Below are 25,418 nucleotides of genomic sequence, written 5' to 3'. Positions count from 1 at the left end.
TTTTCAAATTTATCTCCAACTGCAAACAATGCTTATATTTTAGAGAAAAAACACACGCCTTTTAAGCGCATCTTACAAATGCTCACAACTAAAACATCCCTTATCTCAGTTTATTTGGTCGCTTCTTTGGATTGGTCAGCTGGACAAAATTTCGATTCAATGAATAGCGTCTTTTGGATATTAATTTTTATCGCTTTCATTATTCGTACTCTTTACGATTTTTTGTTCATACAAATACAGAATAACTGTGATTAGATTTTTTTAGTAATTCGCTGAATCTTTTGTTCAAATTTCATATTAAGTGACGAATAATAAAAGGATGGCGCACGATGTCCAGGCTCTATCACAATGCATTTTTGTGAGCTTTGATGACGGCTTAAGAGACGCCTGCTATCGGATTCTTTCTCTTTGCTTGTTATTTTTTGTTAAAACCAGATTTTTTAAAAACATTTTTCTATAGTTCAGAGGCAATCTAATAAATTGACGCAGTTTTCACATCTTCGGCGACCTATAACTTATTAATTTTTCTTTGATAAAACGTAACACGCACGTATTTGTTTTTCTCTTTCTTTTTCTCTCATTCAGAATATGTAATGACGAAAGTAAAAGAACCAAATGTAGTAAGTCGCGCGACGGTTTACAAAGATAGAAAAAAAGAATGGTCTGTGAATTTATTTGGTTACAGGTAACACTCGCGGGCATTCAAGATTTTAACGAAAAAGAAACAAATAAAATGAACAAATCTAAAAACAAAAATTATAAATGAATGTAATCATCCTTCGTAAAAAGATCGACTTTTGGTCGACCCTTGACAGCCAAATTTAAGAGGAAATTGTGTTGAAACAAAAAATATATTAAAGTAAAAAACACGCTTAAGCGCTTGGCACCTTACAAGAGTTCGGTCGATCAATCGCAAACTTTTTCTAGCGCTTACTCGCTTTATGGCAAACTTAAGGCAGTCTAAGCAAATAGAAGAGAAATATTTTTCGTCTTTTGAGATCTTTGAAGATTGAGCCCTTCTTAGGACACATTTTCACAGAGTCTGTAATTATTTATTATTAAATGCAATTTGCGTGTACTGTAGACGAAATTCTCGTACTCGTTATGTTCTTCCCATTTAGAAAACTTTGGACAAATTTTCTTTTATCTCTTACTTTCTCGATAAGACGGCAGTTTTGAGGGGGAGGTGAAACGAGGCAATGCTCGAAATACTGACGAAAAATTAATGTATTTTCTATGGCAGTATTACAATAATTTATTAGCGATAAAAAAGGATTCATTCATTTGTTTTCTTACAAAAAATATAACGACGCTCAAGAAAATGGCCATTGCTATTAACGAACTAAAGCCGAATTTCACTTGTCGCAACTACAATTTCATATAATACAATAATTTAAATACGTTCTACGTAGTTAAATATTATTATTATTATTTTTTTTTTTATAAAAATTTAGTCACTTTCTTCCAAAATCACAAAGAAACGTCGCTGTAAGATCAACACGGCTTTGTTCGTCAAAAATATGTCGGCGCTCGGCAATGAATATCGTCATTCGCAATATATCGGAAAAAGGAGAACGGCATAGAGTACCAAAAAAAGAATCTCAATCTTATAAGAAAATATCCTTTGTAAAAAATCTCAATGCTTTGTCCGGTAAAGACTAGTCGATTACCTCTTTAGCGCCGAAATCAAATATAAAAAAACTGTTAGAACGCTTTCGCCATATCAGACAGTTAAAAGCGAAAAGAAATAATCGTTTTGGATGTAAAAGAATCAATCGGTACGCATACGATCCTTAGAGAAAAATATCAGTATTAATAGCTATAATAATAATAATAAAAATAATAATATTTGAAAACTATCAAAAAATTAATCATAGTGAAAATGACAATAAACTAACTATACAATAACGCAGTATAATCGAAGAATACGCTTCAATTGAGGTGGTCGATGAGAGCCAGTGTCTTTCGTCCCTTATTTTTTCTCCTCTGTCTGCGATTCAAGAAAATTTTGAATATCATGAAAATCGGAAGGAGCAATCACGTTAGCTCATGCTTAGAAGAGAAATTTAATAATTAAGTAAGTAAGTAATAACAAGAGGACGAAAGACACCGGAAAAATGCAAACTCGCCCAGCAATTGATGCCTTCGAGAGATCATTTGAAAGTTTGAATTTTTAAAGTACGGTTACAATTACGAACTAATGGGCATGTGGGAAAGATTTGGAGGGGACAAAATGGATAAGGTTCCAGATGGAGAATCTCGTGTTGACTCTTTTAAATTCTTTCGAAGTTTGTGGCTCATACAGACAGATATTCATAAAAGAAAACAAGGGAGTTTTGGTTGGGTATGTGAAAAAGGGGGAGGAACGTTACAATATTTAATACGATTATTCGTTATTATAATTAGATATCTATTAATAATTACGAGATCACAGTGACGCTTTGACGCGCGGGGATCTCAGGTGGGCGGGCTGTACTTTATTTCGATTTTTCTCTTTTTCCTCTATTACGTTTACTTATTTGATTCTTTTTTTTTCAAAATTGCCGGAAATGATATTATTGACTTATTTTGTTATATATGTATTCACAAAAATGCGTTTTGGGCACAGCCTGCCCCCCATGATCCGCATAGTCACAGTTACAGCTTATATTTCTTCGATCGTTCCATCGAGTTTTAGTCTTGCCTGCGGTACGTAACTGGTGTACTTTTACTTTTTTTTCAGCGAAAATCATCCAAAGCATGATGGAGCTTAAGAACAATCAGAGGAATCGAAAGTCAATGACGTTCCGCAGACAAGACGCGAATTTCGATCTCGCATGTTTTCGCAATTTTTTATTCACTCATCATTATATCGTCATCATAATGAAGATTAACGTCGACAGAGTTGGCAACACTTTTCGCACGCTTCTCGTCTTCCTATACCTTCTTATCATCTCAAAAAACAATAATCGCGATTTCTCCAAGTATACCATTTAAAATATATATTTATGTATATATATATACTTCTTTATATATGCGTCTTCCATTATATATATAGACTTTATCAATGTTTATTCATAGTTTATTACGTTCTCCATATGGCTGACTACTAGCTATAAAATGCTCCTACTTGTTTACTGTTCTAAGGTTCGTATTTAATTATGCGGTAAAAAAACATAAAAGGGAGAAATAAAAAACATAATCGTCAAAAAATAATAAAAAAAACAAAACGAACTGCATATGTGCAAAGACAAAAAAAAATGCTATAGTGTCTTGAAATAAAAAAATGAAGCATTACTATTTACAAGAACTTGCTTTTGTCTCGTTTCAACAGTTTCTTTTATTCGTTTCTTTTCAGGCCTTCAATTCATTTAATTATCTAAATTGTCGTTTCTATTTCTTTTTTTGTCTGTGCTCAGTTGCATCGATATCACTGAATCTCGGAAAAAAGGGACTTCACACTCACTTGCTTTTCTCTCTTTTCCTTCGAAGAAGTAGGCTTTCACGACGGAAAATCATAGTCGTTATCTACGTTTATGTTAAAGGTCTTAAATCGACAAGTATTATCCATCTCTTAAAGGTCTTCTACATCTGTTATTAAAATTGCACAAGAAGACCTTTAAGAAAAGTTCGAATTTGTAAACGCTGTAGGTGCACGGCGAGACTCGACGGTGTCGTTAAATTTTACTTTTATTTTTATTATTTTGTTATTGCTTGGGCAAATACTGTATAAACTTTTTTAAACATTTGAAAATATATTTTCAACGACACTCATCGAATAAGAAACTGTCCTCGGCTCTTGAGGGCAAGAGTTTGAGAACAAATAGCAAGAATCTCGAAGCCCACGTTGATTGAGAAATTGGGTTATATGGCTGAGGCAACAACGTTAAATTTATTTAAAAAAAGATATTATGGGAATGAACCAATGTATTTACAACAACGAGACTTTACAAGTAAACTGAAGTTGCAGTTAAAACTAAAGTAGAAGAGCTTATAGAACAGTTGCCTCGTTGTAACGGGGAAAAAGCGGGAGTATATTATCTAAATAAATACTATTCTTCTACACACTGGAATATTAAGAGACAAGTATATGGTATGCTTGTATTATATATTTGTTTAGATGATAAAACACAGATAGAATTTGACTTCTCGATGGCTTCCTCGTATCATGTAATTATTTTAAAGCACTAAACTTATAAATAGCAAAATATACATTTTCTTAAATATTTTTTTCTTAACTTTTTATCTGAAGAATTTTTCAAAACGAATGCCAACCAGCATAGGTTAAGACCCGATAAAGCCATCGTTGAAATCAATGTTTATTTACGTTTATTTTTTGGAGAAAATTTAAATTGACAGATTGATTGCAGAATGAGCAGAGGTATAGAAGTCTACAAGGCAAAAACGAAAGCAATCGGAGAAAGATAAAGAGAAGAGCACAAAGAGAAAGAAGAGGATAGAAGGTAGAGAAAGGATAAAATTAAAAAAAAAAGATGGATTAGGAAAGCGTTAGGAAAAAGACGCCTCTCTTCCGAAAATGGCCGAACGAACGTGCGTGTGCGCATGGACGAGGGGCGTCACTAAGAGCTAAGCTACCGGAGATCATTTGAAAACTGTCCACGGGCCGCGCAGCGAGCCAATCAGATGCTGCGCTCCTCGATCTATATCAATTATCTACTTTAATTAATTACTTCGACTTATTACTGATTTTTTTATTACTTTAGATTTATACAATTACACGTCGCGCTGCCTCTTCCCTTCCTTAAAAAAAAACCTGACTTTCCAAGTCAACACTCAATCGACGTCCCGTATTTCCTTGCATGTATTTATTCATTTTTAAAATCTTATTGGCCTTCTATATGTACAGTGACGAAGACGCGTTTATACGTGCCAACGACTAACGGATCGTCGTTTTATTTTCATTTATCATTATTATTCCTTTAACTACCGAATGATTGCTTTACACACTATACAAGATTAAAAATAATTACAATTCCCTAAATAAAGTTTATAAATAAAAAAGTTCTTTCTTAACCGATTATCTATATTGTAATATATGTATATATACATACACATATATATATATATATATATATATATATATATATATATATATATATATATATATATATATATATATATATATATATATATATATATATATATATATACACACTTTAATACAGTATATTAGTTTTAAAAATCACATGGTAATTACTTACATATATAAGTATTTTAGTTCTGCTGTGGTCGCTGGCACGTATCAAGGCAAGTGTCCGTCGATTCTCAACTCAAAAGCAAAGTTTACACCTAATTACCTATTTGCCACACTTCGAGCCGCCATTCTAACAATTCGTCGTGTACTTTGCGTCCTTCTCTTAACCTGCTCTCCTTACAATCATCACACTACTTTATTTAATTCTCTTTGTTTATCCATAATGAGATCATCGTTTGATTATTGGGTTTAAGTCCTCTTTGGATCTCGTCCTTAGCTCTCCTTCACCCCCCTCCGCTCTGTTTTTGCTTTTGTTTTCGTTTGTTTTCTGTGTTCATATAATATACTCCTGTCGCATCTCGAAAGTGATATAAACCCTGAAGAAAAAACACCTCTCCCTCTTCCGGTCCGATCGGTCGTCGTGCAATATGTGCGTACATATATCGTATCGTTTCGCTTGTTGGGCTCCAAAAAGTAACAACGTAGAAAACACAGAGAGCGAGAGCGAGATCTGCTTGGTAGTTCTCGCTCTTTCGCCTCGACTATACGTCTACAAGATCGCGCAAAAAGATGGCACGCCATGGCCGAGCATCGCGCGCGTCATCGTCCGAGAATTCCGACTGTCCGCTCTTTGTCGTGAAAACCGACACCGAGAACGAAATTTCTCATCCAATATTATTTTCAGCAAAATAATTTACAACCCACTTCGATGGTCACTCCCCGTACAATACAACGACAACGACGAGCAATACCGTCGATCAAAAGTTTAGCAAACAAATCATCAACTGCAACGGAATCGAATTTTCCAAACAAAAAAGGTGCGAAAACCGATTCCGCTGCGACAATAATCCGAGGAGTGGCCTCGCGCGGTGAAGCCCGAAAAATCGGACGCCGTGTGTCATCTCAGACGATGGATACGCGCGGTCGAGGGGCGCGTATATTTACAATACAACAGCATGGTCAAAAAGTAAAAAGACAAAATCCGGAAGAAGAAGCCTGCTCTCGCAGTGCTTCCTTTTTTATCGCGGCGATAATCGGCGCGGCACAAAACCTCTTCCATCGTTGTCTTCGTCGTCGTCGTGGGTCAGCATTTTAAGTATCGAAGCCTCATCTCGCCGGGCCTCTGTCTGGCCCGGGGTCTGCGCACCCGAGGGCCCCGATCGGCATCAACAGCAGAGCGGCAGCTCTCGTCGTCAGTCGGCCGCTGCAGCTGCGTTGTCAGCAGCAGCGAGCGGAGAGAGAAGAAGCGGAGAAGAACAGGTCTGGCCATCCTCGGCTATGGCTGGCTGCTTCTATCGCAGGCGCGAGACCAGCCGCCATCCCAGATAGAGGGCAAGCGTCGTCCAGAGGGTCTCGCGCAGGGGAGCTGGCATCAGCAGCGACAGAATGCTGTCTGTCGAGCCGGAGGGACTGCTGCCGAGGCCGCTCGAGCCGAGGCCGCTCGTCGACGAGGAGAACGACGAGCCGATGAAGGGCAGTCTCGACTTCTCCACCTCTGCGTCCTGCAACATAGAAAGGTTGACATTCGCGTTATTATTCAAGTTTGAACATATTATATAACATAGCAGCTGATAACAAAGCGATTGTCCCGAACAATAAACTGCTGACGCGCGATTACAGATAATTTCGGCAGCTCGAGGACGTCGACTCTGCTGAATCCGCTCGGCGAAATTGTATACACGAGAATCGCGCGATGCGACGGCGAGATAAGGCTTATCGCGGCTGAGCCGTCGTCGTCGGAAGAGAGAACTGCTTCTCGAAATTCAAGCCTTCGCCGTATATAACAATAATAATAATCGAGGAAGCAGCCTATCGCCCGCGTCCGCTCGTCTCTCGCGAAAAGTCGAAACAAAGAAACCTGTCACGCCGCTCGCGAGGGTAATTCTGCCCTTAATTTAGATTCCCCCAATTAGAGGACACTTGCCCAATTAGGAGGAAAGCTTTTCGCGGAGTTCGCCCTCTCGCTTTTTACCTTTTTCCTGTGCCGCCGCCACCGCCGCGTGCACTTGAACGGATAACGATAAGTCAGATTCCAGTCGGCTGATTTTTCGTTGCCGAAATTAGTTTCTGTGCGCGTAAGCTATTTCACGATACTGCATTGTGAGCTTAATACTATACTTTAATTGTGAGACAATAGGTATTCGTTATAATCGCGAGGATCGCGTCTGAACATCTCGCATGCCACTACTGATTTTTCCGACAGTGAATCCTAATAATGCTAGTGCGTAAACAGCGTCATCGGAGACTCAGCGCGCAATCAACAGTAAATCACTTTAATCGCCTGCTTACATAAGTGCGAAGTAATCCCCCGAGCCCTCTACATGTATGTATACACTCTTCGTCATCTAGACGCCGAAAAAATCCACTCGTACACGATCGCCTCTCGACTTCCGATTTCTTCCTATAATCTGGCACACGGTATACGACCATAGCCCGCAAAGCGATAATAACAATAAACTCACGCGGGAACGGTCAGTTTTTTCTGGGAAAATACACACAGAGAGAGATTATGCCGAGGCGACGAGGGGAGTGAAACGTCACATTAAGGGAGAGTTATGGCACTGCCGAGGATACACGCGCTAGACCAGCCTCTTCAATTAATACCGAAGGGGCGAGGGATTTTCTCCGATCGCTTTTCCATTTTCACGGGGGTAACAGACTGCACACGTGCGCGAGTTTTAATTACACAAGAAATGCCTGTCATAATATCTCGCCGTTCGATCGACCCAAAAGTTTTTCTCTACCCGCGAGTGTTGCAATCGCGATCATCGCTAATGAAATTAACTCCGAGCGATTTAGCGCTCGCACGCGCGCTTTTTATACGGCGCGCGAGTAATAAACAGACTGCTCCACGGGCATAAAACACAACGAGCGAGATCTGCACGTACATACACACGCGCAGCATTCACAGTTGACTGAACGCGAAAGAGAGAGAGAGAGAGAGAGCGACGCCTTATTGCTCGGCCGCATAATATTGCATCTGTCATGATAATTTTTCCAGCGTACATAGCAGCGACTTCGATCTAAGCGTTATGTACGTGTATAGGTGAGTTGCAAAAGCGCGCTTGCGATAAACCTGTAGCAGCAGCGCCAACTGCTGCGGCACAATAATGTGTCTCGGGGCTCGAAAAACGTCGGCGGACGATAAGTAAGCAATAGGCCGATGGATTTTTTACTCTCCTCCTCATCTCGTGAGTCGCTGCATAGAGGAGTTGCAGCAGCGGCAGCAGCAGCACGTGCCGCTAGTTTTACTTCGAATCGCCGTAAAAGCGCGCCTCGGGCCACGACAGGCCGAGCCGATAGCATTGCGCAAGGATAATTGCGCCGCCCGCCAGCAGATAAGAAAATGGCACAGCGCGTATAATCCGCGACGCGTTTCATAGACACAGCTGGACGCGTATGCGCTGGTAACGCGAGTGTGAGCGAACAAGGGTGTTGTTGTCGCACTTATGAGCTGGTGTCGATCTTCATTCAGTGCGCGGATGTTTCATTGTCGATCGACGGCATGTTATATAGTTGAACAACTTTGCCGCCACGCTGAAAGCGCGCATAGTGAAACCAGCGTTGCGCAACTCGCCGACGGTGACTTCCCTTTCTTAAGATAGGCGCTTTCAATCAGCGTGTACGCGCCTGGCGTTGATTTATCGACAATTTGTATAGCTACCGCGCGCGTCGTCGTTATATGGCGAAACGTAGTCGTATATCGATTGACATCGCGGTTTAAAAACTAGCGTTTTTTCCACAGCGACTGAAAATAATCCCTTCCCCGAGTCGCAAGCGACTCCCAGATTGAGCTAAGCGGCGCCTAATTAACTGGCTCCACCCACGCGCACCGAGACTTCTCCTAAGCCGTACACGCAGGGCGTGAAGGCAAAGGTACTGCCTCAAAGGCGCGGATAGATAATTGAAGATAATTTCCTCAAGCGCGCGTGCGCTTCGCCATGCTCACTTAACTTTCGCTCACGTGTTTATTAGTGTGAGTTAGCGCGAGGCTCCTACTGCGCGCGTGTGTATGTATATCAGCCGGGAACGGGGCCACTTAGTCGTTACATGCTCGCTTACTCCCCACAGCCAGCATGCATATGTAAAGCCCTCCGACAACGAGGAAAAGACTGTCTTATCGTCTCGGCAGCTCGAACCCCGCTGCTGTTTTATGTATATTCGGTTGTTTCAAGTCACTGATTTCGGCGCGCGCGCGCGCGAGTGCTCTTTCAATTTACACCTACGGCAGGCCTTAATCGCGGCCGGATCTCCCCGTGATGCACTACGTCGTTTGGTTAAAAAGCTCGTTATTGAATAAAGGAGTAATTTACCCGTTGTTTTCCGTATAAGCACACTCCCTCGTCTTCTCCTCTTCTCTTTCTCCAAATATTCACGGGCATTGCATGGGGCCGACGAGAGCGCGAAAGTGCACGCGCCAATTCTAGCCTCCCTCGGCTCGTCGTTACTTTACTCTTATAATACTCTCTCTCTCTCTCTCTCTCTCTCTCGCGCGCGCGCTGCTTTTAGTACCTACTCGAATAATATCTGCGCTAGTGCAGCAGCGCTGGCCGCAAGCTCTCTCGCTCCCTCTCGTTATTCTCTTTGTTTTTCCGCTGGCTTCTCCTTTTTTTCGCGCTGAGCCGCAGCTCGACGAAAATACTCGCATCGCCGGCACCGGCTCTAATTTCGCAGGGGAGCTGCGAGATCGCGCTTGACTTTTTGCTCGATTTTGCGCGTGTGTGATGCCCGCAGCGAAAACAAACTTGTGCCGATGCGACTTATATCCCGTGATTCAGAGCTTGTTTATTGTTTCTTTTCGACGCGACTTTTTACTGTATCGCGAAGCTGCAAAGTCGGACGCGCATGTGACTATCGAAGTTATATAGAAATGAGAAAGCTTCGTAACTCTCGCCACCTGTTATTTGCATAAACTTTAGTACAGGTTGGGCAATCTTGCACAAGATCGGCAATGAAGTATCCTCCAGAGAAGTGCGTACGACATTAAATTTTACACATTTTCTCTGATGCCAAAGATGCAGCCGGAGAAATTGCGAAAGAAGCCGCGTTAATACACTCGTCGTTAACCATTCGGTTCTACGAGGCTCGCGAGGTAGCGAATGCGCAAACGGTCGGCCTCTCAAAGGTATAACTCAACGGCAATCTCAGGCGGCGAAGGCGTACAAGCGCGGGCTAATCGTAGAAAACTAATCGTAAAACCCCGCACGCGACACGCTGGTTGCGAGTGTGTGTACACAAAGCGATCACGCAAAGGTGCTATACCCGAACTCTGCAGCGTCGCAAAAAAGGGTAGACAGCCGAGCAATTAGTGTAACTGTCGGGGGATTGCATATTTTCCACTCAGCAGCGTCGATGTCATTGCATGGACTGAGAGAACAACGTATTATAAGGTAAAAATTGAATGCAGCAGCTTGCCGTAAAACTGCGCTGCTCGATTTTTACGACTAGCATAAGAAAATTGGCTGCGCTGAGAGGAAATTGGTGCGCGGCGGTGACGTGTGCTCGTAACGCAACAGTGAGTGAAGCAAAATTAGTGGAAAAACGCGAGAGGAGGCGACGATTTTCGCGCGCACAAAGGATAAATATTTGTATTGCTCGTTGGGCGGATTCGAGGCAGTTAACACTTGGATCACTGTATCCTTTCTTCCTACTTTCGCCGCAATAAAGTCAACTCCTAATGTATAAAGAAAGCAAAAGTATCGCAACGGATGATTACAGGTCTCGCCGAAAATAAAACGCTGTCGTTGTCTTTCCGTATTCCTAATCATAAGCGCGTCCGAGGCGGTGCCAGAAAGACTCGGCGCAAAGCTGCAGTTACAGCGAATCCCTTGCGAGCGGCTGATCCCTCGGGTGTCATGAATATCGGTTCCCGAGCGGCGTCTAGAACTGCTATGCTGTATTCCCTTCGCGACTACTATACTATGACGCAGAGCTAGATACCGGCCTCTTTGATCAAATATGTATACAGTGATGTAGTGTGATCGACTTCTTTTCGACGAGTGTAGGTGTATCGCCTTGTTTAAAAAAATACGGTGGAAACATAGATGCTCGAGCATAATACGATGAAGAGCGAGCGCGAGAAGGAGAGCTCTCGGGGTGTAACGTTCGCCTTGTCTCTTTTAATCCTGGCCGTTCTCGTCTTAAGAGATTCAATCCTGGGGAGTCTAATTATTGCCGGTTAAGTGCCGGTAATCGAAGGGGAAGAAGACAGCCGTGAAATTGAAGAAATCTCGCGAGCTCTTTCTCTCTTTCTTTCGCGGCGAAGAAGACGAGGGAGATCGTTCGCAAGCAGATTAAATGAGACTTGACCCCTTCCATTGTTCCCGTTTCTTTCGTGCTCTCGTACATGGTCCCCGTCGGCCGTGAATCTCTTTCCATTATTCGCCGGGAGTTAGTGAGAAGAGAGCGAGGGAGGAGGAGAAGCTTTAATTGATAAGCTCCACCGCGCCGACGAGACACTGACTGTTTCTACTTAAATTCTATCGTGTGCCAACCCTCCTCTGTGTTACTCGATTTTCCTGTCTTTTTGCGCGCCGACTGATTTCACCCCCCGGCAGCAGAGCTCATTTAGTAGCGCAACGAATCAGTGGAAACGGTAAATTTTACGAATGAAAATTGGGCGAGTAAACAAGTTTTTATGACGAAAGAAAAGGACTGCACGCATTAAAATCCTCACACGCGAGGCGCGTTAACGTCTACCTTTCGTCGACTCGTTTATCGCGCTACTGTGTTTTGCACTCGGCGTCCACAATAAGCAAGGTTGTTTTCCTGAACGACTCTGCCTCATACGGTAAAGCATAAGGGCTGGCTAATAAGGCGGCCGGCCGGCAGTAAAAGCGTCCCGTTAAAAGCTGCGCCGCAGCTGAAGCCGGAAATTGCCGGTAACGCGCGAGACGACCCCGTCATATTCACTGTCGCCTTCGAGAGGAAAATGTTGCTGTCTCGCTTATTAGTTTTTTAACGGCTCGTATATAACACACAGGACAATCACCCGTCGATCCATTAGGAAGGAAGAAAAGAGCAATAAAGAAAATAAACAGATCTCACTAACCTTGGTCTTGGAGGCGTGAAAGTCGTCGGCGATGTTCCTGAGGTTGGCGCCGACAGTCGCCCACTCCCTCTCATCGAGACTTGCGGCGAGGTGGTGAGCGCAGCAGGTGCCGCGTCCTCCGGTGCACGAGTCCAGTCGCTGAGGCAGCTGGGCCTTCTCGGGCAGTGATCCCTCGGAAGTGAGCCTGCGTCGACGGGGTTTTGGCCGGGGACTGGGCACTGGCATCATCATCGCTGCGGACGCGCCACTGCACTCGGGGAACTGGAAGGCGGCGTCGCGGGTCGGGCTGCTTGGCGCCGAGACTGTCACCTGTGGTGGTGGTGCTGGCAGCTGCTCCACGGCTGAGAGAACGAGGTCCGGCAGCGGCAGGCGCGAAAGGTCCGAGTCTACGAGCAGCATTGGATGATCACGCGTACCCGACATGTCGGCCGAGCGTCTTGGCAGTCGATCTGAAAGAAGGAGAAAACGATCGTTCGGTTATCGATTATATGTTTTTTGGAGGGTCTTTATGGACTGCACTAACTCTTGATGATCTCATAGCGAAAGAATTATTAGAGAAGATGAAGATAAAATAGGCGTACCAGCATCAAAGATAAACAACTTGGATTTGCTTTTTTGATTCAATCAAAGAGACGCGCGCAGACACGCGCAGGCTAGATTGAAGAGAGGGAGAGTACAACGTTGAGCTATCTAAACGACGCGCGACCTCGCGTCGAATTTGAGGCCGAAAAAAGAGCGACTGCCGATAGTAATACGCGCGCCTCCTTCTACAAATGCATTCGACACATTTATTATCTATTCGGGCTGACCTCCTTTTGCCACAATTATACTATATACAAGCGCTCGTAAACTCGCCAGAAGAGAGCGCAGTAAATTTAAACCCGCGGCCATGGCGCGCGAGCCCTATTAATAAACTTTCGTCACTTCTGCGCGGCGCGATTCTTTGTCGCCCGCACTTGGAGAGTGATAGTTTGTTTTGTGACGTACTACAGAAAAATATTCTTATCTAGTCGTGACGATCACGAGTGACTTAGGCAGTCGTCCAGATGGTTTGTATTCAGACTATAGTGCTGCGTTTGTTTTTCTTCGGTGTGAAAAAATATTGGAAAGCAATCAAATCGATCTGGTAAACAAAATAAGACGCAAAAGAAAAAAGCGCGTGTCAAGGATTTCCACGGGTTGAGCCGCATAGACAACAGGACAGTGGCACTTGAGTGTGCGCTCGCTTATCTGCGCGCCGGGGCTCATGCATGGTAGACCGCGCGTCTGACCGCAGTGATTACACTTTTATCTGACGCGAATTCGCAGCGGTTGCGCGCGCTTACCGGGGATATTAGTTATCGAGACTGGTGCCTTCGGTTAAAATTTTTAGCATCAAACGTATCTACGATGACGAAATTCTTTCCAATTATTATGGGTTCGTACATGGTGCGTTATCAATTGCGCTATTTCTGCAGTAGCTCGATAAGACTGGTGCATTATCAATTTTCCGTTTTATCTTATCGCGCAGTTACAAAAACACAGCGGAGATAATGCGCTATCAGAGAAGAAAAGATTCATCCCAAAATAAACTAAACATCCTGAACAATTACAGAAGAGGAAGAAAAAACAAATCACTTTACGCTCGCGGCGTAATTCGTAACGCTTACTGCAATTTTTTGTTCTCCATAGATTCCTCGAAGAAAATCTCTCACAATTACGCACGAGCGAGCGCAAGTGCAGCTCATTGTCATTGAACGAGCGCGAAGATGAGTGCATTACGAGCAATTAGGCGTGTGTTCGGTTTAATAGAAATACAAATAACAGTGACATTAGCGTCGTGTTGCCTTCTTTTTCTTTTTATCCCCCTAATGAAACGCAATTAGCAACGCGCACGATGCTGCGCTAACGCCTGGGCGAGTTGATTACTCCCACGACTCGAGGATCGAGGCAAGAAGACGCAAAATCGGCCTTGAATACATCACCCGAAGTGCAGAGGCTATTCGAGAAACTAACCAAAAGCGTGTCGGAAAGGTCCGTTCGTGTAATGCGGCGCAATGTCAATGGCGCAGAGAGATGTGCGTACGCGTACAATGAAAAAAGGCGAGCAGTGAAGACTTTGTCATGCCTCGGGGGCGCCATTGTTTGCGCATATATGTGTTTCGCACTCTCATCCTTTACATTACCGCGCTGGTTCTCTCTTGTGCAATACAGTCGCACGTGAACGTGCCGCTCTCGATTAAGTTTTCCTTCGCGACATCGACGTGCGTATATCCGAGAGCAAATTTCTTGCGGAAACGAGCGCGAGAAAAATGAGAACGAGTAAAACAGCACATCGGCGGGCGAATCCAATAAACCCAGTTGTGCGATAATTGCACGAGAGTCGAACTCTGGTATAGCACGCACGGGAAAAGTCACGACTAATTTGCTATGCATCCAACGCGCCGAAACAAAGAAAATCCGCCTCTCGCGCGCATACGGGCTCGAGGTTACATATATGCACATGCAGCTCACTGTACCGACTGCGCTGCAGTGGGAACAAAGATGACTGAGCGACGCATTGTGCAGCTACACGACTGACGTGAGCCTATGTGTGTGCGTGTGTATATCTATACGTTGTGTCTTAATCGCTTAGCTAATTCGCCCAACGCGACCATTAGCGCGATGTACCTTTCTCGATAAGTGATTTTTTCCGATATACAGGCGCGTATCGATCCTCGCCGCGGCCTATTGTTTCTCATGATAGATAGGATCGGCCGCTTAAAATTGCCCTCGAAGAGCGTGAGAGATGGCATCGATAGCGTGTATACCTGTATAATATACGTCTACGACGGAGACGAGAACGCGATCGAGTGCGCGCATGAGAAGCTCCTCGAGGGATTCGCGCGTTTCAAGTTCATCTTCGCTTGGCCTTGGCGATCGTTTTTCCTTTCCCTCGCGCGCGCTCGTTTAAGCGGCGGAGGATTTCATTTTTTTCACGCTTTATACTATACCGACTCTCCGAAGAATCATTATAAACATATTACGGAGCCCGCGACCACGTAATGTATAATAATATATAAGAGCGATAAAATTCATCATCGCATGTACATGCATCACGCTAATCGCCGCATCTCTTTTGTTTCCCTCGATTACAGAACGGCGTTGCATTACTTAGACGCTCCAGCGAAAAAATCAGGCATCCCCGTGTAAAAACGAACAGACGGCAGAAAAAGAGCAGGAAGACTACGCGGAGCATTGCAGCGGCGAAAAAAAGAAAAAAAATTCAGTATGTAGAGCAGCTGCGCACGTGGCATACTCGCCCGCATGCGTGCCGCTCGCGGCTCAAAAAGCGTCTTGTGCACGCGCGCGCGAGTAAGAGAGAGAGCGAAAACGCCTTATAAGCGCACACCGGTAGCTGCACGTGAGTCACGCAGTACAACGCGGCCCTTTGTATTACCGCGAGCTGCACGTTTTGCTTCTACCACCGCGTTTACCCCGACACTGTTATGTATATGAATGTGTATTGTGTATGCAAATGAGGAGCCGACACCGTGAAGTTAGAAGGAGAAGATGCTCGGAGAGCGGGGTACTAATTGAACTTTTGTTTAAATTTAAGCGTGTTATTTTGAACATAATATTACACTTTTTTCGTCGGTGTCCCGAGAGCTCTTTCATGCGGGCAGAGGGCGAACAAAAGCGTCAATTCATCAGAGGGCATCCAAGCGGCCGCGAAAGCAAATTGCGAGAAATTGCCGCAAGTGAAATTGTCGATTTTTATCCGACGGAACCTTTGTCCTCGATGGCGGTGTACACACGCCACGTACGAAAGTGTATGTGTACGCAGTCGCGTGCGCACCGCAGAAAAATGTAACGGGACACGCGGATAATGGACATAAAAAGAGTAGAGACATCAGCCGTGAATATTTGTTTGTCCTGCGCTCCCTCTCCAGAGATATAAAAAAGCGACGTCGTATTATCGAGATGATTGGTTTGCTTTACTTCGATGGAGGTATCTCGACCGCAACCGTGAGTCTTGGTCGCACAATGAAGAATAATTTGCCAGAAGTGAATTTCGTTATACTCCACTAGAGTAAAAATTCGAGTCGATAATCGAGCAAACACAATACTGTTTATCAACCTGCTGAAAAGCGAGGCGCGGAATGCGACTCGGGTGACTCGCGGTTAGATCGCGTGCCGCGCCTTCCGTTATGTATTCTTATCCCGACTCTCGTGCTTTATTATTCTCGTTCCTTTCGGCTTTTCCCTCACCACATACGCGGTCATTATATTCGCAACGCGGCGACACGGCTGTCCCACAGCGGATTTCATGAAAGCCGCTGGTATCATAGTATATACACAACGGAAAATCGCGAGTCGGTCCAGTGATTCATCGAATTAACCAGCGTTAACCGATTGTGAGTAATCGGGCAAATTGCGCAGTCTTTTTTAATGCTCTCTATAAACAACAAGCGTCGCGATTCTTTTTCCGGGAAAAGTGCACGAAAAATACCTATATGAAAGAGAAAAGCCTGCTGCAGCGATATATTTATTAATCGAAAAGCAGTGTCGCCGCGAGATCTCCCGCGGCTCGACATTAACGAGCCTCGTTGTCGTCGCACGCGTGCACGGCCGGTTGTCCTCGCACCGGCGCGTTCGGATCTCTCGCTCTCGCTCTCAACTGCACAAAGAACCTCTCTCAAGGCCGCGGCTGCAGTCGCCCACACGAACGTACACTTGCCGCTCTCGCGCGTCTGTGTACGTGTGCGCAAACTACGCTCGCGAGCAAAAAGCGCGTGCATACGCCGGAGCACGTTCACCGGCCGTTTGTTTTTCCCTCCTTTTTTTCGAGCCGCGCGCGGGAAACTCGCATCGCGCGTTTGTTTGCCGGAATTCTCGCGTTGACGTCTTGATGCCCTGATTTCGCGGGGGGTGTCGCGTCGCTATTTTCAGTTGTTATTGCTACTGATTTAGGGCTGGCTTTTGTCGCAACGGCATCTTAGCCTACTCGTCTCTCTTCGAATGTAAATATTGATTCACTTATTATGCGGGATCTCGCGAATTATCATACTGGCTTGTATTTTAATCGATATTTATATATATATATATATATATATATATATATATATATATATATATATAGAGCCAGACTCTACGTGAAGCGAATGAATCGAGAAGCTGTATAAATTTTCAAGCTGTCGCGGCATTTTTCCATAAACGAATAAATCCCAAGAGTTTGTGTGAGTGCTGCGCGATGTCTCATGCCCTGTACGCGTATTCCCTCTCTCCTTTTCGCGCTACACTCATGCCTACACGAGTTTGATCGCGTGTTCGCAAGACTAGTACTAGCTTTTCCGGGACAATGGGATAATGTCGTCGCGAGATAATGTGCTTCGCTGTGTGGACTTCTGCTTTGCGACAGACTTTTATGCCTCACGATGACGATTAATTGCGAGAGAGTTATTCAACGAACTGAATTGACCGAATTTTATTTTCTAGAAAAGAAAACAGGATACCCGTACAGCAGCACATCCCTCGATTCCCGATAAATTACGAGGCTTGTCGTGTATTATATACGAAGCAAAGGATGTGGATTTTTAGTTTACCGTTATCGCCCCTGGCTCACCACTCGACCTCCTCTCGCATTTCATCTTTTCACCTCGCGTAATAGAGGTTCCCGTATACATACATATACACACTCGCGCACGCTCTGGCTGGCCTCACGCGAAATTGAATCCGAAACTCGGAGCTTTTCGTTCTTCGATGTATACCTATGCGAGCGCGCCGGATGTTGAGATGAAACTCGCTGTATTATATGTACATATACCTGGGACTCGCGGCGAATCCAATATAAGCGAATACTCGTATGCGTTTTTCCGCCCGCATCACTGCGCAATAATTTATCAAGCCCGCTCTGCTTCTGCTCGTAATAATTTTCCGCGGCCTTCTGCGATTCCGCTCTCATAAAGTTTCGAGGATCCCTCTCGGGAGCCATTTTGGCGCGAATTTCCGGAAATATCGATACCCCTCGGTGCATGATAAACAGAAAAACGTTACATGCATCTGAAAGCCTTTGAATCGAGCGCGTGTAATAAGGGGAAAAAACGACGGACGAAGCGAATTTACAAATGCAGATCCGCGCAACTTGTTATCGCGCTCGTACTTTTATCTAGCCTCTGATGCTTCCGTCGTGTGTGATCGCAATGCTTCGCTAGCGTAGTTAGTAGCGCGCAGTTAAGCTCTCGCTTTGCTACCTTTGCGCGTCGGTTGCATGAATTACATATGATGTGACTATCGCGGCGAACAAAGGAAAATAAAGAAGCGCAAAAAAAGAGAGGGAATTTACTTGACACACAGACGCGAGATTCGATGCATACGTAATCTTCGTCGTTTCAGCGCCAGTATTATAATATGCGTCCGGATTTTAGATAATACAAAGAAGAAAATTTACTGTTATGATCGATCAACACGAATGATGCAATGTCAAGAAACTTTGAAGCAGTAATGCTAAAATCGATACTCACGGCGCGGCGCGCACATATACCCCCGTCAAAGATGAGGCAGTAGCCGAGAATCGAGCAAAGATCTACTACCACCTTTTTCCGCGAGTATTATTCGTGAATATTTGATGAGCGACGCAATAGTCGCGCCACACCGATGACTGAGCGCGCTGTGCGGGAGACACAACAAACCGACAATTTTGCAATGACGAATTCCCTGCATATTTCACGAAGGGCTATAGACGCATTCTTGCTCGCATTCCTCGCACTTATTATCTACTTCGCGTGTCAATAATGCACCGACTACTTCGCTGGCTTATCTGCTGGAAACGAGGCGCACAATGAGTAATGCATCGAGCTCGAAGGGTCTCTCTGGATTTTCGCGCGCAAGTTTGAACGGATATAATACGACGTTACATCGCTCGGCTGCGGAACGAGGAAAGTTTACTTGACCTGAATAGCTGTTTGTTGGAACTTTCGGGATTCCGAGACGACGACGCGCCGACGAGCGAATCGATATAATTCCGCGAGTCTATCACCTACGCGGAAAGTGGAACTCGTACGCGCGCGCAATGCCATAAAAGCGTAAAGGGTTTTTACGTCTGCGTGCGATGCGGGGGCGACGCCGACTAAGCACGAATTGAGGTAAAAAAAGGGATTTTCGATGCGTTTGTCTGTTTTATTTCTTTTTACTCGTCGAGAAGTTTACGATATTTTAGTTCCCTCCAAGATTTATTTCCACGAGTCTAAATAAAACGCCATACGCATTTAGCGTAATCAATTATTCATATCCTCCTTATTCGCATTAACTCCAATCATTCAATTCATAACTCTCGCAGCAAAAGCGAACCTCTCAGACATATCCCCGCGCCGCGGGTTGACGCTCGTTACGCCGAAGCACGGACACATACACACACCGATCTGCTCGCTTTGGCTCGCGGGAATCTAAAATACAAACCGAAATTCTTGGCGTGCGCGCAAATCCGAGCGGAAAAAGGGAAAAGGGCGAGTACACGTATATATACACGCAAGCGAACATTCGCACAGCTGTTTCTATAAATACGCGCCCCCCGATCTGATGCAACCGCGCCTTTCTCTCCGAATCTTCTCTCTCTCTCTCTCTCTCTCTCTCTCTCTCTCTCTCTCTCTCTCTCTCTCTCTCTCTCTCTCTCTCTCTCTCAAACTATATGGTTGTTGACCCTCAACGCGACTATTTCCGTACTAGCTCGCGAAAGGGTTCTCGAGCCTACCGTACGCATACGCACACACTCACGAGACGAGAGAATATCGTCACTCGCCGCGAGGGGGAGAGAATTCGCGACTTATGTGACACTTCTGCGCAAAGCCAGGCTGATATACACCATACCGCTATGAGGAAGAATAGAGCGAGCGAGTCGCGGGAGCGAGAAAAGACATTGTCGGCTTCGGGCTTTCTTTGAACTTTATGGTAATGGAGACGCCGCGAATCGCTACCAGCTGCGGGCCTCTTCCGAGATTATTACGATGGTATTACCGGGAACTCGAAGTATGTTACGTTTGCCGCGAAGAGACGCTGAATTGTAGCTTTAAGAGCTGGTTAGTGTAAATACGCCGGCTTCTCGTCACTATCCGCCGACATAAAATTATTTACTCTACGCACCGCATTCTTGAAACCATATACGCGCGTATAATCCCTTCATTTTTCCACCTATGAGCTCGCTGCGAAGCCATCGGACCATAAATCAAGCGGATCGTCCTCGTGCCAAAAAAACCATCACGCGAAACAAAGTAAATCCCGCGCCTTTACGACAACTGGACACAGATAAAGACGGAACTCGTCGAGAAATCGAAGATCGTGGCGGCGGCTCTCAGAATTTTATACTCTCTCGAGCTTTTACGCGAGGACGATGCGCACGCGGTCATCACCGCAACTCCTTCGCGCTGCACACAACGCAGCGAGCGCGAAGAAGGAGAAGAAAAGAGAGAGAACGAAAAGCAGGGTCACGGCCGGACATCGTCTACAACACGCACGCACACACACACATATATATACACGCACTCAGCGCACACCCACACATACTACATCTGTTCGTGCGCGCGCTTGCACTGCTCGTCGTCGTCGACGAAGTTTTATTTTACGCTCGAGTCGAGGTATAAATTATCGCGGCGCACTGCTGCCGGCGTTAGCGTCTTTAGAGAAAATCGAGAGTGCATTTATAATTTTTCTCGAGTGTGCTGCTGCATCGAGGAATCTGACTGCGGACGATTTTTTGGTTTTGTTTGCGTCGAAAAATATATTACTTTTGAAATTTATGGCAAGCTTGTCGTAGCGGTCTCTGTACACGTGAATTATAATAGATTTTCCGTTTTAATGCTTTTATTGTTATACTAGTGTATTTCCATTTAATCATTCGTAGACTTTCGCAATTATTTCTTATTTGGAGTTAAATGCGATATAGCAAGACGCAGGAATTTCAAGAACGCGTGAATCATTGACCGCTGTTACGTTAAGATCAAACGCGAATTTGTGTGATTTTGGTATCCCGCCAAGTTCGGCCGGCTCACTTGGCCGTAAAGGTTTTTTGCGAAAAAAAATTCGGACTAAAAGGGAAACTATTCTATTTATTGCGCAGTTATATTGGAAGATAAAGGAAATCCGCTAATGGATTATTGGTTATGTTAACTACACCTTTTAAATCACGTCTACAACGCAAATGGGATTTCACGAACAACTCATCGAAGAAGTTGTACTGTTATTTTATAGCATGGCGAGATTACATTTCATGCTGCAATATGTCAATGTACTTTTTAACGATGATGCAGCATTAAAATTTTTAACTCGCGAGTCACTCGTATTGAAATATTTTTCACTTCTTTCATACTGTAATATCATGCAAATTATCTTAACTCTATTTTTCACAAGTCAGCGCGCTCAATAAAAACTTTCCGCTCGACAATTATCTTTCGATACAACAACAAATGGCAATACTAATTGTATAGACATAATTTTTTTTCACCTCGCCTTCGTCTGCGGCTCGTCTGCGAGCGTGTTACGTCGATCGCGTTCAAAGTCAAGTGCACGTCGCGATTGAATAACGCGTATTACGTCTAATAACTTTTTTCATTCCACTTTGCGCGCAATTATCATAGGTAGACGCTCCGCGAGCGTAATTAATGCGCCGAACCGTTACACGCGCTCCGCCTAGTCGCGACGTCGTGTCATAAACAAACGCGCACGCGACGACTCCGACGTCACTGAGTCAGTCGGTCGAAGGCGTTTCGCGAGAGGATCATTGACAGTCGCGCATAATAATCTGCGACTACGTCTCGTGGCTTCAGTGTGCATATAATACGAGCGCGCAAGAGAATCACGATCCCGGTCACTGACCGCGCGAGTGCACTCGAGAGAGCCTTGCTTAAAGTGTAGCGCGTGTTAGCGCGCCGCGAACTGTTGCTCACTTTAAGTTTTTGGCTCAAATCCTGAATTGAAGTTATCTTTTATTTTATGCGATTTCACGCCGTGGAAAACGAAAGAAAAATCCTTCTTTTATTCCGATTAAAAAGTAAGTGTCAGAGAAAAATAGTATATGTTTCACTCATAAGAAACGTTAGCCTGTTGACGAAGTGTCCGAACGACACGGAAAGTGACCAGCTATCGTAAAACTCAAACTAACAAAATTCTAGGAAATAATTTTTATCTAAAAACGCACCCTATATTACGGATTTTATTTCAGTGAAATGATTCAAGTTAAAATTTCTCACACTTTTCACTTTCACGCTACAAGTTTCGTCATTTGGACTAAAATGCAAAATTTGCAAAAATTGGCAAAAATCTTGAACAAACTAACGACAACGAATCAACCAAAGTGTGTGCTCTGAAAAATTCGCGCAGATATCGTACACATCGCTTTGACTATCGAACTTCGAATCGTATCTATCAACTCAAGCCGTACACAAATGCATCACCCCACGGCGAGAAGAAAACAACGAGCAATCCTAAACTTGAAAGCGTAAAAAAATAAAAAAAAAATAGTACTCACGATTTCTGGATGGATGCTGAGAATTTCTGGCACGCAGGACCTGTTGCAGCGCTGCGTACAAGTCCAGCATGAGCTGCTCCAGCTGCTGCTGACTCTGGTCCTCGGCGTCCTCGTCCGACGGCAGCGCAAATGGGATAGCCATTGTTGATTTTTGTTGTTGTTTTTGTTTTCCTTGACTTGGTCAATTTCTCAACAGACGCGAGAACGTACCGCGCGTGTGTACAAAATGTATAAAAAGTCACTCGTACTCTTGGAGAGTCCGAGTTCAATGTCCTCTAAGCTACTCTACGCGAACTAAGTTTCGCTGTTCCGTCCCAAGCTTGATTGTTCAATCTAGCTGTTCGGCGAGAAAAATCGCCTAGCAGCGTGCTTCGTTGAAGCACGTGTCGTTTCGCGGGGATGATCGCGGCGGCGCGCAGCACGTGGTTGGCAAGTTACGCGCTGCTTCCGTGTTTACCGCTGACTACGCGATCGCACCAGTTAGGCTGCGTGTCCGGAAAATCACCTGCGGAATCTCCTGTAGGGTGGATCCTCGTATGGATCACTTTCCATAGGTTCTGCCTTGATGGCCACGCTTCTCCAATCACGATAGCTGAACTTTTATATTGCTCGAATCACGAAGTCAGTGATTTGCTCGTGGATACTCTTGGTTCTTTAGAAGAAAAGTTCTTTAGAGTCACGAGAGCGAAATTTTCAAAGTCCGATTGTCCTGGGCAAAGATCGATGGCACGTTCGGTGGAGCGTTGTTGTCGTTGCACACAATTTATTCAAATAAGTGTCAGTATGTATGTACGAGCGTTCGGCGAAAAACAACAGAAGTATAACTTGCGGTTCGTCACAACTGTCACTTCACACCGGGCTATTGTAAAATTCTTATTGCGCTGTACCGTAACGTACAGAGAAGAAAAATCACAGTTTATCTCTATACAGCGACGCACGTTGTTTATATTTATATCTAGAGATGCCAAAAATTCGTAAACTCGAAATTTTCGACAACGATCTAATTTCCTTCCAAAATCACGTACGCACACACTGTATACTCGCAATGATTTCTTGGCTCGTCTTCGATGCGCGAGAGCACGAGAATAAAAACTTTGATAAAGTATCGAAGAGCGAACTGACTCGACCGAACTAACTCTCCTGCAACTAGTGTACTTGCGTCGAGCGGAGAACTACGGGCGAGAAAGCGTCCACTCTCCTCGAGGTCCTGCTTGGTAATGATTCTATACTTTTGCCCCTGCGACGAGCTGCAGCCGCACGTTGCTCTCGCCAAGCCGCCGCGCGCTGCCTCCCCACCGCTGCACCGCTCCGCGAGTGGGGATCGCGCGATGCGCGCGCAGGAGCGGTACAGCGGAGAAGAAGGAGGGGAGCTCGCCAGGCCGGCTCCAAGCGAGAAAGAGGGTGAAGAGAGATTACGGGCACTACGGCGACGTAAAGGGACGAGGGGAGGCAAGGGGAGAGGTAGGCAAAGCTGGTTGATGGCGGGGGGAAGGGCGCAGGGGGCATCAGCCGCAGCAGATCGCTGCAGTGCGATGGAGGTGCGGACGGAATATCGCGCGCGCGATGCAGCTGAGCGGAGTGGAGTGGAACGGCCGAGTCGAGGGCCGAGGGATGCGATGCGCGCTTCGGAGCTCGGCCAGCAGACGCTCTCCGACCCTCGAGCGCGTCGTTTAGATATACTCACCGAACCCTTTTGGCTTGTGCTGCGCTCACGACAGAGTTCGACTTGAACTCGGCGTTGATACTTAACTTTTGTCCGATTTCATACTTTTTCGGATTTACTTCTATAATAAGCATTTGAGTTTGATTATATCTCTCTCGACATCTGTGGATTTCCGAGTAGTTTTTACAAAAAAAAATTTAGTGTAGTTGTCACAGTAAGAACATAGCTAAAAAATCTCTTATTTATTAAATATATTCTTAAATTTAAATATCAGTGAATTCATACAACTTCACCACTTGGCTTTTTCTTTCAAGTGTAAAAAAACTAGGTACACATAATATAAAAGTAATTTGTTTTGGAATATTTTTTGCATTATTAAAAGGTGTACATAATTTCCTTCATCACCATCGTGCATTAGTTTTTATAATTGCAGGCATTACGCTAATGGTGTAATTATTTCAATTTCATGATAAGATACATTTTCATTTCTCCATGCGATAAGAAAAATGATACTGCTTGTTAATGTATGATGACAAAAAGAAATAAGGATCTTCGATCATCTTTCTATTTGCATTATCAAATAAGACCTAGATTAGAAAAAGCAGAGCAAGTTCGCTAAGAAGAGTAAAACTAAACGAAAAAAAAAAACAAAACGAAGTATAGTGTGGTGAAGAGTTCCGTGCTGTAGAAGGAGATGGAAAATGCATAATAAAATACACTTTCAGCCTCCTCTTGAGCGTCCGTCTCTCTCTCCCCCTCTCTGTCGCTCTCCTCTCTGCCACCTTCTCCTCCCGCAGAAAATGCGCGCGCGACTCGCCTCGTACAGTGCATCTGGCGACTGAGCGCTCGCTAGGCTCAAACGACATACTGGCTAGCTCGAGCAGCGACTAGCGCGCCAGTGCGTTGCACCACCACCTCCACTCGACGCGCGCGCGAGCATTATAACTGCGTAGTTTGTATACTTGGAGGCATTTGCGTTCGACCGTAAGAGAAAAAGACAGAGAGGGAAAGGAGGAAAGAGAGACGGGAGAAA

General features: G+C 44.7%; 1 protein-coding gene and 1 long non-coding RNA gene across 2 annotated transcripts in view; both read right to left on the bottom strand.

Annotated features, from left to right (window-relative positions):
* Positions 1–25,418, bottom strand: part of LOC116417627 — a 166,179-nt gene that overhangs the window by 99,002 nt on the left and 41,759 nt on the right. The window lies entirely within an intron of this gene.
* On the bottom strand, positions 5,301–23,954 carry LOC100680206. The gene is made up of 3 exons (XM_003424506.4): positions 22,723–23,954; positions 12,246–12,694; positions 5,301–6,696 (listed from the first exon to the last, which is right to left on the bottom strand). Exons 1-3 carry the CDS (start codon positions 22,862–22,864, stop codon positions 6,487–6,489), a joined length of 801 nt encoding a protein of 266 aa, XP_003424554.1. The 5' UTR covers positions 22,865–23,954; the 3' UTR covers positions 5,301–6,486.

The sequence above is a fragment of the Nasonia vitripennis genome, chromosome 5 (assembly GCF_009193385.2).
Source record: "Nasonia vitripennis strain AsymCx chromosome 5, Nvit_psr_1.1, whole genome shotgun sequence".
Taxonomy (NCBI): domain Eukaryota; kingdom Metazoa; phylum Arthropoda; class Insecta; order Hymenoptera; family Pteromalidae; genus Nasonia; species Nasonia vitripennis.
Note: the sequence above shows the minus strand (reverse complement) of the source record. Positions and strands in the feature narration are given on the sequence as shown.

What these genes read in the sequence shown, in the direction of transcription:
- LOC100680206 (XM_003424506.4), bottom strand. Translation starts at nt 22,864, where the DNA reads ATGGCTATCCCATTTGCGCTGCCGTCGGACGAGGACGCCGAGGACCAG. An exon ending in TCAGCATCCATCCAGAAATC is followed by an intron (nt 12,695 to 22,722) that starts GTGAGTACTATT and finishes TCCTTCTTTCAG; the next exon opens with ATCGACTGCCAAGACGCTCG. An exon ending in TTCACGCCTCCAAGACCAAG is followed by an intron (nt 6,697 to 12,245) that starts GTTAGTGAGATC and finishes TCTATGTTGCAG; the next exon opens with GACGCAGAGGTGGAGAAGTC.